The sequence below is a fragment of the Neoarius graeffei genome, chromosome 23 (genome assembly GCF_027579695.1).
Source record: "Neoarius graeffei isolate fNeoGra1 chromosome 23, fNeoGra1.pri, whole genome shotgun sequence".
Taxonomy (NCBI): Eukaryota; Metazoa; Chordata; class Actinopteri; order Siluriformes; family Ariidae; genus Neoarius; species Neoarius graeffei.
The window spans coordinates 9468088-9483604 of record NC_083591.1 but is presented as its reverse complement, the minus strand read 5'-3'; the positions used below and the strand labels follow the sequence as shown (position 1 = coordinate 9483604).

General features: G+C 41.5%; 1 protein-coding gene across 2 annotated transcripts in view; it reads right to left on the bottom strand.

Moving 5' to 3' along the window:
• Positions 1-1295: 1295 nt before the first annotated feature.
• Positions 1296-15517, bottom strand: part of hnrnpl2 (heterogeneous nuclear ribonucleoprotein L2) — a 34492-nt gene continuing 20270 nt past the window's right edge. The window contains exons 5-14 of one of the 2 annotated variants that reach the window (XM_060905724.1): positions 14202-14298; positions 12470-12542; positions 8360-8392; positions 7903-7971; positions 7466-7719; positions 7262-7383; positions 5760-5961; positions 5622-5679; positions 1817-1924; positions 1296-1702 (exon numbers count right to left, since the gene is read on the bottom strand). In XM_060905724.1, coding sequence (XP_060761707.1) covers positions 1644-1702; positions 1817-1924; positions 5622-5679; positions 5760-5961; positions 7262-7383; positions 7466-7719; positions 7903-7971; positions 8360-8392; positions 12470-12542; positions 14202-14298 — 1075 coding nt within the window. In that variant the 3' untranslated portion in view covers positions 1296-1643. The remainder of the gene's footprint in view (positions 1703-1816; positions 1925-5621; positions 5680-5759; positions 5962-7261; positions 7384-7465; positions 7720-7902; positions 7972-8359; positions 8393-12469; positions 12543-14201; positions 14299-15517) is intronic. The other variant, XM_060905725.1, reaches the window with a different exon arrangement.

Below are 15517 nucleotides of genomic sequence, written 5' to 3'. Positions count from 1 at the left end.
TTGAATATCCCCCTCTGTATTCTCCCATCTTGTGAAATGTTACAGAATATTAAGTGCTGTCTTGTTGGCAAAAGGGAATTGTACAAAGTATTAACATCAGGGGTGCCAATAATTGTGGCACACATTTCATGTAAAAGAATTATTTCTTAATGTGGGATTTTTTTCCCTACTGAATAAATGCACTTGAATTCAAGGTTGGCTTTTTCTCTTTTTTTGCATTGTTGTCCTATATTTTAAAAAAAAAAAAAAAAAAAAAAAATTGTTAGCCTAAGAACATATCTTAACAAGGGGTGCCAATAATTGTGGATGGCACTATATACACACACACACACACACACACGTGTGACTGATGAGAACTCACAGGATTGGGACTAAACAGCTGTGTGGCCAGAAGAAAAGCCTTCAATTTGCTAGGGAGCATAAAGATTGGACTCTGGAACAATGGAAAAAGGTCATGTGGTTCGATGATCGCAGAAGCACAAAATAATAAAATGGCATTTCACCGAAATCCCACATTAAATGTAACTAGAAATGGTTAAAAATGAGCCATCATTCATTAATAGGTTAAAAATGCTGTGGTATAAAAGGAAACACTTCAGGACATAACGTAATTAGAACTGGATAGAACTCGACGCCAACGGCATCGATGGGGATGCCTCCGCCCGGTAGACTACACGCCTTATTAAGTTGTGATTTGGGGATGGACATTTGACCTCACAGTAATCGTGACCTGGTGAAATTACTTGTATCAGCCTTGGAGACATTGTGTTCACAAGGTTTTTGGACAGACATTTGACCTCACACCAACCTTGACCTTAGACCTTTTGATCTCAAAATCTAATCATTTCATGTTTGTCCCAAAGCGCACAAATGGTGAAAGTTTGGTGACATTCCTTTCATTAGCCTTTGAGATATCGCGTTCACAAGGTTTCCGGACGGACGGACAACCCGAAGACATAATGCCTCCTGCACCTTACAGTGGCGGAGGCATAAAAATCAACTTCAGGAAGGTAACAGTACCTCTCCTCACTCCACCCCCCCAAAAAAATAACCGTATTGCTTCACAACTTCACACAGCCCTGTCCCCCCCCCCGACCATTGTGGTCCCCATTTATCATTTCAGTATTAATCAGATTTTAGTGCTGATTAGTTGACGGATTTAAAAATACCATCCGGCCTCATGAAGGGAATACATCACTTCTATGGAGATTTCTCAATTTATTAAAATTCAGCAGTCACTGAAAACAGCTTCTTACACTAAAGAGCTAGTATATTAAATAGCCATGACAAAGGACTAATCGTCACTAATTTTATTTTACAATTAGAGAAAAATGCAGGCTTTCCTTTACAGGCTGCCGTTTTGAAAAGTGAGGCGCTGAGCACACAGCTAACAGTCAATAATGGAAAGCAGTAAAAAAAAGAAATACATTAACCCAAAGGGGGGGAAAAAAAAATTACTGGTACAAAAGCATCACACCTTTCTCCTCTTCTATAAAAACAAGATTTTAACAGTTCTGCCAAGCTGATTCTCAGCACACGCTGTGGCTCACTCAATAGAAAGACATTCGATATTGACTGCACACATGAATGATGAACATGGGACTGAAGTTGTGGTGGTGCTGAGCTTGTGCTAATGGCAGTTTTCAATTTGCGTGCTGTGCAGTGGAGAAGCACAGCTTTAGTGTATAGGGATATGGGCCATCTAGAATAGGAAACAAGAACACAAATTATAGTAGGTTAGAATGGTAATTAGAATAATGAGACTTCTGTTCAATCAATTCACCAGCATTATGAAAAACAACTATCCAGCACTTACTAGGGTTCTTCATCTGGTAATGGTTCATCATGGCAAGGGCTTCCATGGCATCATTAACAGATTCCCACTCCAGAAGCCCTGATGAGCTTCTCTCAGATGAAGCACCACCTGAAATAAGAAAGGAATCATCAGCACTAATCATCGCAACTCTCGTTATACCGTCACACTTCAACTTCACAACTCGGACAACCAAGTCAAACTGGATACTAAAACATACAGTGCTCAGTTATGGTTAAACATTTGTTATAATACATAGGGCCAAATTACTCAATTCTGATTAGTCAATCAAGGAGGGCTTTTTTTTTTCCTTAACACGAGGCCGTATTTCTGAAATGCTATTGGCAAGTTCATTGCTTGGCTACGGTTACAAAAATTATCAAATTTTGTCAACAAAATGGCTGACTCTGCGAAGTCGCATTTTGCTATATTTGACGAATAAATGATAAACCAATTGAAAGCTGCAAGCGAAAATGAAAATACAAAAAAAAAAAAAGACGAATTTTTGGCTTTCCGTGTTGAATGGGCCGCAGAAAGACAAATAAACGACTCTAGTGGCGTATGAATGCTGTGAGTTAGACAAGGTGCTATTGCAGTTTTATGCAGAAGTGAGGAAAGAAAATTACAAACCAGACTCAAAGTAATGCAGGCAGCATTGGACTGGCATCTGAGACGAGAGAAATATCCGGGATCAAACCTGAAAGATGTTTAAATCCTGTCCAAAATCCTCGTCTCGTGTCGCCGTGCCATGATGAAAAACGCTTTAGAAACTGATTCAAACGTGCAAGATAGTCTTGCGCCCTGATTGGTTCAGAAAACGTGAAATGACAAAATGTTGTGAACATGAATGGCTTCCGAAGTATGAATTTGGCCCTATACATTATAAACAAGTAATCGTATGGTTCCTCGTAAAATTCAGGATCAATTTCACTTGTGATTTCGAAGTTTTGAAATCACTCGTGAAATTAAGTCTTAATTTTACTGCGCCCCATACGATTACCTATACTAAAATAACGTTATACGCGTTTTGGCTTGTCTTGATACGATCTGTAGTGCTAACTCTCTGACGGAGATACTACCAGGAATATTCCAGAAGGCAACGTTTAACTAAATGACTGAATTCTCATTGCTGGAGAAGCACATGCACAAACTACAAGGAGGGTGAGGACAGCAGAACTAAAAATATAATTGTGGACTTTTTTTCAGAAGTCTTGGTCAAATTTATCAAAATGTGTGAACAGTTTATATCCAAACAAGTTCTATACCTTATGCAGTATACAACCTTGTCTCCAAGTGATTCTAACTTTAATGTTTATGGCATCGTTCAATAGTCAAAAACTGAATTTATATGGAGTCAGTAAAACAATGTAAAGGCCCAGTCCCACAATACTAATAACTATAAATAAATACGTCCTCTGCAGTTTATGTGGTTGGTGCTCACACCAGACCGATAACCATACCTAGAGCCGAGGCCTGGGTTTATCTATATCAGTGAGATTGCTTCTGGAGCGATTTTTCCAGGCCTGGACCTGATCCGATAAAACATCTGACCAATCAGGTAATTGTTTACGTGTGACGCTGTCTGAGCACGTGCTATTTTCCCCCCAGGTATCTTTGTACATCCTTGTTGCATCATAAAATCACGGAATATGGATTCACGGAAAATAAATGTAATACAAAGCACGCATCTTTTATTTATGGGTATGTGATTTTCCGTGAAATATATCAACAGTAAATTAATAAAGTAAACATAAATGCAGGCAAGATATTTTAAAAGTTATGAAATTCAGCAGTCCAGCCATTTAATTCTGTTTTAGACTTAACTTTTTTTTTTTATCCGTGATGCATCATCATCCATATGAAATCTGTGATATACTGAAATGTCCGGGACCAATACGTAAATTAGCAGCACTCGTGATGCATCCGTAACCACTCTGTATTTTGTATCCTTTATTATATTTCCGTAGTCTGTGACCTATCCATATCGTCAACCACCCGAGTATGTGCACGGGTTGTTCAAGTCCAAGCTGTACAGTATGACCTGGAATAAACGTGCTACCACTTGGAAAAAACTTCAATGACTATTCCCAAACTGCATTTATTTATAATTATGGGTGTTGTAGGATCAGGCCCTAAAGTTGCTCAGAAAGTCTGCAACAGTAGTGTGTGGTACTATTACTTTTTCCGGCTGCTTCTGTTTGGGGCCGCCTCATGATCCGCGTATTTGATTTGGCATAGGTTTTTACAAAGGATGACCTTCCTGACACAACCCTCCTCGATCTATCTGGGCTTAGGACCGGCAATTGCTTGTGCAACCCCAGTGGCTGGGTATTTTTCCCTAATCTGCAAGAAACCTCAGCAGACACGAGGAGAACATGCAAACTCTGCACAGAAAGGCCCCTATCTGCCATGAGGTTAGAACCTGGAACCTTCTTACTGTGAGGCGACAGTGCTAACCACTGCACCACCGTGCTGCCCAACAGTAATGAGTGGTACAGTAGGTGAAGTTCTTATTAAGGTTATTGATTCATATCAGCATGGACGCAAAGTATTATACGTAATCCAAACTGGAATATAACGCGACAGTGTGAAATAAAATTAATCCTACATTAGACTTCGAATCTGAATGGGTGAAGAGTAGGGCTGTAACGATATGCGTATCGAAATCGCAATCGCAGAGCCACGATCCGTATCGCGATACAAGGCAGAATCGCGGTACACCCTTTCAAACTTCTCAGCCCAAAAACAGAGGCGCTTCCAAACTTCAATTTATGAATACTTTACTTTTTATTTAAATTACATTTTAAACTTACTTAAATTACTTTTATTTTTTATATCTATTAGTAAGTCGTTTTTTCGCCAACCTGCGACAATCTTCTGCGAGTCACGCAACGTCCACACTCGCCACTGGCAGAGCATTCATTTCTTTTAAGCGGTCGCCATTCTGGTTGCGACGCGGGGAGCGAATCTGTAAACAAGCAGCTCATTGGCTGGCTAGGTGTGCCACAAGCCAATCACAATCACTTGACCGGAAAGGCATGCAGTGTTGCCAGGTTGGGCAGGTTTAGGTGCTTTTTGGCTGGTTTTGAACATATTTTGGGGTGGAAAACGTTAGCAATATCTGGCAACAGTGAAGGCATGTCTGCTTGGGCGGAAGCCTTCTGCAGCAGTTACATTTTGACACGCGAGCAATGTTTCACTATAAAAATTCCGTAATTTCCATCTGTTTTCCGCGATCACAGAAAATCATTGGCCCTATGAGAGTGAGACAGTGAGAGAGCCACCCCCCAAAAAAAATCTTAACGGATTTACACGATTTGGAAAAATGACTTTTTCAGAACCGAAAAAAACAGAGCTTCCGGCTCAACAGTATTATTTTGAGAAATAAAACAATCTTTGGATATACATTTGTTCATTTTTGCATACATATTACTCATTCTCTGCAGTGGTCTGAATTATTTGTTATTAAATAGTCAATGTAAGTAAGTAAATGTTAAGTCAAATTTACTACTTTAAAAAAAACATTTAAAAAAAATCGTGGGCATATCGAATCGTGGGTCAAAAATCGCGATACGAATCGAATCGTGAGTTGGGTGTATCGTTACAGCCCTAGTGAAGTGTGTTTACACTTAAATTCAATTTCCTCCTAATTTAAGTTATTGGCAGTTCATTCGTTCATCACACATTTCCATGATGCACACAGTTATATTTGCATGTTGTCACAACATATCGGCACACGCTTAATTGTCAAGATAAATTTTTTCCTCTCAACCACCACCATGGCTTACAGGAGATAGGGATTGCTCACCTTTCGCTGCGAACAGTTTTATATTTGATGGACTCTTCAAACCAAGTTCATCACAGATCTGAAAACGGAGGAGAAGTGATGAATCACAGTTCAATTAAAAAAATGAAGCATTCTGCACCCTCGGGCTGCTGAACCGACCTCAGAGAAGATCTCGACTGAGGCTTCTGGGGCTGCATTGAAGAAGTGCAGAACATTGCTCGGGTGCTGGATGCGGTTCTTGGCCGCCTGTTCTGGCGAGGCAAAGCGATTGTTCCGACTGCCGTGGAAGTCTTTAAAGCTGCTGGTACCGTCCTCTAGCTCATACGACTGACCTGGCATGATGGCCTGCTGCTTGGACACACTGCAAGGATGAAAAAGAGTCTGATGCTGATCCAAACCAACAAGTCTGTACAAATTTTAACAGACGAGTGCTTTTGTTGGATTTTGTACACATCAGACACTGCAAATGCTAACTCAGGCAAGACATTACAAACAACCCAAGATAAAGACAGTCAGCTCATGCACATCCTTCCTAGGAGACCATTTATAAAAGAGTAGTTTTGGAATAAGGCCAAAAAAAAAAAAACACCCCCCCCACCTTTATTTCTGGTTACCCAGCCGCCCCCGGGCCTTTCCGACCCCCCCCGTGACTCTGACCCCCTCTCAGTCTACAAAAATGTTCATGCGATGCACACAGCGTGGTTGCCCCTGGTCACAGACCAACGTCCGTACGTTATGCATAGCACGAGCGTCTCTCACATGATAAACGGCTGACTGTACGCATGCGCGTGACTACCTCTAACAGGAAGCAACGAAAATGGCGGTGGCTTGTGTGCTGAAAGACGCGTCTCTGGCACATCGCAAGCCCAGTCTTAGACAAATTATGATGCCGCTAGAAAAAGAGACATTTAAAGACTGACGATTTGTTAGCTTGTACCAGTAGTTCCAGAGTAAATATAGAAATCATCTACGCGAAGCATCGGTTGACACACTGACCACAAACAGCACTCACTGTGTTGCTGTCAGAGTTTGAGTACTCTTACGGGGCACCAGTAACACCCGCCAAACATTTTCTTGCCTCAGTTTGTGGTGTCAGAATGCCTCAACTGTGCAGATCCTGTTGAAATAGCCTACTATAGCAGTGGATTCGGAAGAACAGACAACATTTGTCCATATTGTCTTAAAGACTCGGCCTGTGTTAAACCAGATCTGAGAAAAAGATTTAAAAAACAGTTATTGAAGTACGTGACGAGTGCCTTCAAAAAGGCATAAAAGACGTTTGCTACAGGCCATATGGGAAGTAGACATTGAACAGCTGACCTTTACAGTTCAACACACATGTTCAGTGTGAGAAGTTTGTGTATGGTTCGAAATAAATCTTTGGAAAAAAAAAGTGTTCTTTAGTGTTTATTTCTGAAAACACCACACCTGCAAACATGCATTCAAACAGAGTGCTGGGTGGGTGGATATTTTATTGTGAATATGGCGGGAAAAGAGTGGTGATAGCCATGGAAACATTTTTAAAAAATAAAAATAAGAAAATCCCTACCGACCTATCCTAATTTTTCAAAGCATGTAATAGGAAACAATTTTTTTTTTGGCCTAAATGATACAAAACTACTTATATAGTCAAACAAGACAAGCACAGTCAAAAATCTTACCAGACATTAAGTTTCTGGTTGAACAGGAAATAGTTGTTTAGATGACAAATGGCCCGGTCTACAGCATAGCAGTCACCCATTTCCACCATGGCAGCACCTGGTTTACTCTTCATGAATTTCACCTGGACATCACCATAAAAATCAACATCTCTTTCTAAAACAGAGAGACATTTAAAAAAAAAAAAGGAATCCTTCTCTGCTTACCCTCTCAACGTTGCCATAGAGGCAGAAAATGTTGAACACCCTATCCGCGTTTATTTTGGATGGCTCCAGACCATAGACCATCATGACTGGTGACTCCGCATGAGCACTGTATTCCCCTGGAGGTGGTGGAGGTGGGGCTCCGTACTGGCCACCGTAGCGCTGACTAGCTCCGCCCCTCCGCGGGCCTCCCATAGATGGGCCCACACGGCGTCCGTCATAGCCGCCATAACTCTCATCCTGGTAACCGTACCCACCTGTCAAGCAGATACATGAACAATGATGGCTGAAATTTAACATTCGCATACATCACTGCAATTCTGAGTGACTCAACACAGCACCGTCTTACTGCCACTGTGGATCTATGCACCCGAATTAAACAAGCACAATCACTCCCCGTTTTTGTGAGTGAACGTGTTGGTGTCCGCCAGGAGCCTTACCGTACTCTGTAGGGTGGTGTCCCAGCAGAGCAGGCTGCCTCTGGCGCTTGTTGGAGTGGCCATTCATATCTGAGAGGCAAGAGAGGGAAGGAGGCCATGAAAGGGAAAGAAGAATACACAGTGACAGGGAGAAAGGGTGGAAGATGAATTTGCCAAAAAAATAGGAGACTCTCTAGCTTAGATAAAATAAGTAGCTTAAAACCAACTGAATAGGAAAGAAAGGAGGCCAGAAATAGACGGAAGAAAAACAACTACACCAAAACTGACTATGCAATTGGTAGATGAGCCCTAGACAATGTGGACCAGCACCAATGTGTGAGAAAAGGGAATACAATGGAGACAAGATTTGAGCTAGTTGCTCATGCATCAATTGCCAAATAAACAATGATTATATGGTGCATTGAGACGGGAAAACAGGAAGGATTTTAAAAAAAAAGTGCCTGGGATGCGCACACACCTTGTTTGCCCCCATCACCATCAGCGTCTGCACCTGTTCAGGTACAAACATTGCAAACATGAATCTCAAACTAGGTTTGTGGCATTTACTTCAACGCAAGACAATAGTTCTTTAGCAAGGGGCTTAACTGTCATATGCCCTGAACATAATACAAGAATAAAAGCAGTACTACTGATGCAGCACAGCAACACGAAATTGGAGTCCACTGGATAAACAGGCAAATGGAGATTCGAAAGGGAAAGTGATAGCAAGTTAGGTATATATCATTTTCAGAATAAAACCATCAAAGCATCACTCCAAGACAACACAAGCTTGGGGATACTTACAGCTCAAACTCAAGGGGAGGGGTAGAGGGTGAGGCAGGTGGTACAGGTTGTCAATTAGCCACAGCCGAGATCCTCTTCATCTCTGCCACTTGAAAGTTTAAAAAAAAAAAATTTCCATTTTCCTCCCAACTCGGTTTAGTCTCAAAGACTCTAGTGGCTGTCCTCCTTGTCTGAGATCAAAGTGCCGCCGCAGCTCGTCCATATTCTTGCAGGAGTCCGTATTTTTATTGAAATATATTGTCCATGTCATCACGCACAGCTTGCAGTGTGGTGGGTTTTTGCACATTTCAGATTCCCACTAGAGACAATGCCAAACCTGCATCATATTGGAAGGTGTTACAAAGTAGGTCATAAGACTAAAAATAGAAAGGGGAAAAAAAAAAAAAAACATACACATTGAGAGGTAAAATAGTTCAGGAGATCTAGAGGTGGGAGGTATGCTGGACAATTAGCATGTTGTAACCAAAGGGTGTCAGCATGTGGTCTGTGTGGGTGACATCTTCCTCATACTGGTGATGTGTCAGTTCTTGCAGAAATCAGAGCTATAATCAGTAGGTCGGCTCAGATGCTTTTTGTGTGGTATGTGAGCACATTTTGTTCAAGGCGTCGAGTGTGAGGAACAGAGAACAAAATATACAACCATAGAGGAGAGGTGGTGTTTTGTTTCTTGATTGACTTGTCCTCTGTTTGTATGCATGGACTGGATTTTTTTTTTTTTTGGTCTGTTTGGAACATGTTCCCCCCTGTTGATTCCTTTATCAGCAGGTAGTGTTGGTGCTGTGTCACAGTGGGGTGGTGGAGGTATTCTCTCAGTAGCGTGTGTCTTATTCTTCTAACACAGTGAATCTGAATGTGTGTCATGCCATGGGGTGGCGCATCTTCATGGCTGTAGTGGTGGTTCAGGAGAAGAGGAGTGTAAAATGTGTTCTCTTGTATGGAGTGTTGGAATGCATGGTTGGTTTATCATGCTTATGCTTTCCTTCTGCTTGTTGAAGGAGGAAATGCTCTTGCAGGTGTAGTTGAGGAAACGGAACTGTCTTCGATGTGTATGAAACGTGCACTCTTCATTGTCCAAGTGTGTTGTTGCAGCTGATGTTTTGAAGCAGTTTACTTTTTTTTTTTGGTACAACATAGATATGGAGGAGCAACTGGCCCATAAGCAGACATCAAGCATCCAATGAAAAACTGACGCCTTTTAAGAGGACAGTGCAAACGGCACTTCTAGCCAGACATTTTAAGGAGCTCAATGGGTAAAATACAACAAAAAGCACACAGCATTTCAGCACATTCAGCTCGAGGTTCCAGGACCTTCTAAAAGGACTAAAGAAATCTGAAACCATCCACAATTAGATGCACAGTTCCTGGACAAATTCCCACTATACTTTTTCTACTGCTCTGCAAGGGTGGTGAACATTATGCAACATAACAGAAATGACAGATTACACAAGACTGATATTTCCAGTAGCACTTTACTAATCGCCACAAAACATTTATTTTCAGATGTGATGCAAGCAGACAAGAGGTTGAGTAACTCACAGTTTGGACAGCTTTGGATTAAGAATAGTCACTGTATTGTGACGTGATAAAGCATGAGAAGGTTATTGAAACTATGGTTACAAGGGATGCCTTACTTTCCTCCAGAACTAAAACTGGGGCCCAATTCCCCCTGTGGAAAGTTCCAGATCTCCTGAAATGATCTAGACCAGTGTTTCTCAACCACTGAGCCACGGTCCAAGCACCATCTAGTGGGCCACGATTCTCTCTCCCCCAAGTCGAAACTAATTTTTACTTGTAGTAGGGTACAATTGCTGGGTTGCTTCCAACGTCACATCCGCCTCATTAAGCTACGGTCACGATGCTTTGCGATGGGTTATCAATGAAAATGAGGCATTTTGATAGCAACGCATGGCGAGATACATGTGAACTAAAAGTTGTGGTCACACAGCACGTGAACACTTGACTGTCACACCTTTGCATACTTTAGTCTGGTGCAGCTCAAGCGGCCGCGTGCACTCACGGAGGACGCTGTGCACGCGCTTGGGACCCAGTCATTATGGGAAACACCTGATACTGATTTGAGCAGTCAACATGTGCAGATACAGATGCTGTTTTCATAAAGGCTTTGTGAAGCATTATCATCACGGTCCCATTTGTTTCTCGCCAAGTTTATAACACTGTTTAAAATACTCCGCTTTATGATTCTGCTTTTGTAAATATCACACCTGCTAATGAACACTCTTCCTGCACTTAGATCCGTCTTGTGTCCTGATCCCCAGATCTTTAACCCAGCCACATAGAAAATGTTGTACACCTCCATGCTCTTCCAGGTTTCCATCCGTTCGTCCGTGTAGAACAATGTCTGCAGCACCAGTTAGGGCCTCTGCATGCTCTTGCGACAAGGCTTTCGCAGATAGCTTTTCGCAGACAGTTGTAATTTATCGCTGAGCGGGGAGTAATAGGCATGCGTGATGTTATTCACCGCCACAACGCAAGGGGGCGCGAAGTCGCGAAATCGCTAGGAGTAGTTTGTGGGTGTGGTTACTGGAGTGTTTATCCTCCGGTTACTTATAATGACTAGAACTGGAGTCGTATAGATGTACGTACTTCCTCACTTCCTCGATCAACCACTCTTCGTGCTGTTCCATCTTCGCTCGTGTTTTTAAAAATGGCGGTCGTGAAAACAAAACAAACCGGGAAAGTAGGGAAGCGGAAGTGCGTGTACAGCGGATGTGGAGTGAACCAATCAGAGCCCTCTTGTCTGCGAAGCTGTCTGTGAGGCTTCTGCGGTGGTCACAATTTTTGGGAGGTGCACGCAGAGCATCTGCGAAGGTGGGGGGGCTACGCAGACGCCATCTGCGAGGACTGCATTGTCAGCATAAATTGGCCTTTAGTTTGAGATGTTGGAACTCAACGGATGTTGAGATGTTGGAACTCAATTTTCCAACTCATAGGAAAAATCCTTTTTTGTTAGCGTGTAAAGATCTAATCCCATTGAGTGGTTTCTATATCCACTTCTCGAGTGTACTTCTTGGTTTTAATAACTTGCTTGTTTGCTGAACACAAACATGGCAACAAAGTTCTTGTGTTAATGGACCAGACTCCACTTTTGGATCATTAATCCCTTTTGGCTGAGAATGCCCTGCACGCATGGTTTTATGTTGGCTTCTGGCACATCCATACAGTTTTAAATACAAAACCGACAATTTAAAAAAAACAGTTTATTTAATGCCTGGACTCCCATCTGTAACGGAGTGATGTTGCATCCCATTAATACACTTTACAATAGATTCGATTCTAACAGAACAGATAAGCCAAAATAATTGGGGATTTTTTTTTTTTTTTAAATGGGCCCTGACTCATTACAAGTACAAATAAGTGGGCCTCAAAGTAGAAAAGGTTGAGAACCCCTGATCTAGACATCCTCAAATGTTCCTGGATTAGAAACATGCTTTTTGTGAAACAGCCAAAGCAGTAATACTTTAAAATTAGCAAACAATTTCTGTCAGTGATGCATGCTCAGTGGTCCAGTTGCTCCCCTCACCCTCGCCTTGTTGAGAAAAGGAACTCAACGTTCTGTTTACATTTCAGAAACAAGGTCACAAAACCACCAAATCAACTACCCACTATGCCTCAGTGTCTGCAAACAACTGTGCTAAGCTGCACAATTAAACACCAGAGCTCCTGAAGTCTAACATGACCCACTCCCACCCACTTCGCTAGTCTCCACAGTGGCAGTACGGGTGCCGAGTTGTGTCAGAATAGAAAAATGTCCTGCTCACGTTACCTTGGCTGCTCAGGTTTGGATTGGTGTAATCCCACGTGTCTTGATCATTCTTAAATACGTTGAGACGTGTTGGCTGTAAGGAGGAAAACTAATCATTAGATACATGTTTCCACACAAGTAGTACATAACCCTCAAGACCATTTCTACAACGTCATCAAAACATTTCATTTTTAGTTCACTAATGCAAATATACTGAAGAGAGAATAAAACTGATTTACTCCAGAGTATGTTATAATTTAATCAGTCTCCTGGGACAAAGAGTTTGAGTCTGAGCTGTTAATTATTTATTCAGTTACAGAGGAAGATTGACTTTAAAAAAAAAAAAAAGTTTTAATTTGGTATGCGTGTACAAACTAAACACACTACATTGTGGCATGAAACATTGCAATGCTGCAACTATAGTTCAGCTTTCAAATCCCCCAAACTGCTGCACTACCATGGAGTTTTATTCCCATCTTTAATCAAATGTACGGTCTTTCAATTTGAGAGCAGCATTTATTCATTTCATGTTTTGCAACGTTTCCTTCCTCTCTCAAAAATTATACGCGTGTGGGTGTATTTATTTTACTACAAGAGCTACATATAGTCGCCCCAGTGCACACTGGCTTCCGGTTAAACAGTAACTGTGCGCAAGTAAACGCACCCGAGAAGACAGTGATGATTTCATTCGTCAACGTCATACCTTGCATTCTATTGGTTGGTGAATTTTAAAAGGGTCATTTCACCAAAACGCGAGAGGGAGCGAGCGCAAAAATCTGTGAGCAGAAGATTCACGAGTGCACAAAGTCAGTGGAGTGCGAGTAGGGGTTATTTGACAGACAGGCCAGGTTTTTCGAGCAGGAGCAGAGAAAACATGCATGCGAGCAGGAACTATTTGAGAAAGACGGGGGGGGGGGGGATTATAAAATCTCAACATGAAATGAATACAGACTGCGTTCTTGATCAAAGATGAGAATAAAACTCTAGACACTAGTATTGTAATATATGAAATCTGTCTCAAGACCACTTTTTGAAGGTCTCCGTCTAGTCATCAACCACATTTTTACTCAGTCTGGTCTCGGTCTCAGTCATGGAAGACTTGAGATTTTATTTCAAGACCCAACTACAGGGATTTCACTAAATTGCCTATGCATTGTTTTTTTTTTTTAAACATAGTTACTGTGATTGGATGTAAAATTTCCTGCTTCAAATGCAACCAATAATGTGACTCACTGCCAATTTAAAATTTTTCTTCGTGTTAATGGCAGTCACCCCTCCCCACCCCACTTCACACACTGGTCGGTCTTAACTTGATCTCAACCCCTCAAAGCCTTGGTCTTAAGTTTACGTGGGCTTGACTACAACACTACACACATCACATGTGATCTGGTTAATAACTTTTTTTAAACCAAGCTGAATAATTAGAATGAATAGATGATAGTCTAGAAACAGCAAAGAAACTGAAAATGCAGGAAAAGCTGTCAAAATACATGCACTTGTAGTTAATCTAATACCTGCAGGATTAATAACCGACCTTTGAGCCTGGTCAAAAAGGTTTCCAGGCTCAAAAAAAGGGACTTGGGAGCACACTGGCACTTCCATTCGCCTGGTAGACTAGCCAATAAATTAACCATGTCCACAACAATATAGCATAAAAGCATGTAAAAGCAGATGAATGGACCCACTACCTTCACTCAGCCCTAAACAAATGGATACTGTGTGCATTTGCTAAATAAAAGAGAGACCCACGTACCTTGGCATACTCAATCTTGAGTGTGCAGCAGCCTGAGTATATGTCAGCACCGTTGAGAGAGGCTTTGGCCCGCTGTGCACTCTGGACTGAATCAAACGTGGGAATAGTTAAGGAAAACCCACTACTCAACATGCCCTTACAGCACAAGGGTGGTCATTCATTCATTTATCTAGTGATAGATTTATCCTGGTCAGTGTTGTGATGGACTCGTAGCCTATCCAAGGAACACTGGGCATGACACAAACACACACACTCTGGGAGCACATCTGCATGGGTATTCATTAGGGCTGGGTATCGATTCAAATTTCAAGAATCGATTCGATTCCAAAGCTTCAGAATCGATTATCACGACTATACGATTTGATGCGATCCGATCTCGATTCGCTTCGATCCAATATCGATTCGAGTTAGTGTTATTAGAGCCATTTTTGACTGTGTAGTTAAGCAACATATTAATACTTGTATTATATTGACATTCAACAGCAAATTAATCAAGTATTGGTAGTTAATGATGGCTGTAAGACTGGTGAAAATGATAATGATCAAACCCCCTCACAGAAAGGCGAATCAAGACCGCAAACAGAGGATGCCAGAGGTCTCTAAACCTGCAACAATAGTGTCCAAATGGGACACTAACCTGGTGCATTATTAAGATTAAGAATTTACCCAAAAGCTGTTGCACACAAATGCATTTTTATTTTATAATGTGAAAAAAAGAGATTCTTAGCCAGTGTAAATGTAAACAGATTGCTGGTTACTGGCTTCAAAGTAACCTAACGGTCATTATACCGTTTGTAAATAAGAACCAAAAGATACAGCACCTTAGGAAACATAAAAGTGTCTCACAGTTTTGTGTAAAATCTTCAAAATATAAAAAAACATAAAACATTCAATTGCCTTTAAAGTGCGAACATGTAAACAGGACATTTAAACTTAAACTTTAAATTTACCTTACATTTTAAACTTAAATAATAAACCTTAAATTTCAACTTCAGACTGTAAATAAAAACGCTGTTTCCTGTTAAAGTGCACACAAAAATAAATTCTGACTGGACCTTAAACTTGACCTGAGACAGACTGGGTAAACTGTCCATCAACTGCCATCACGTGGGTACAAAAAGATTCTTCTGCAGAAAAAGGAGCTCATTTACATGCCCAGGAGTAAGGCAGCTTCTTTTTGCACTCCGGCAGGGGTGCAAACGGCGCGCCTTCTGGCGGATGCCGCCTTTTTCACGGCTGAATCGTGCAGATCCGATTTTTTTTGGGGGGGGGGGGGGGGGGGGGGGGGCATTGGAGTGTCTGATTATAATTTCATC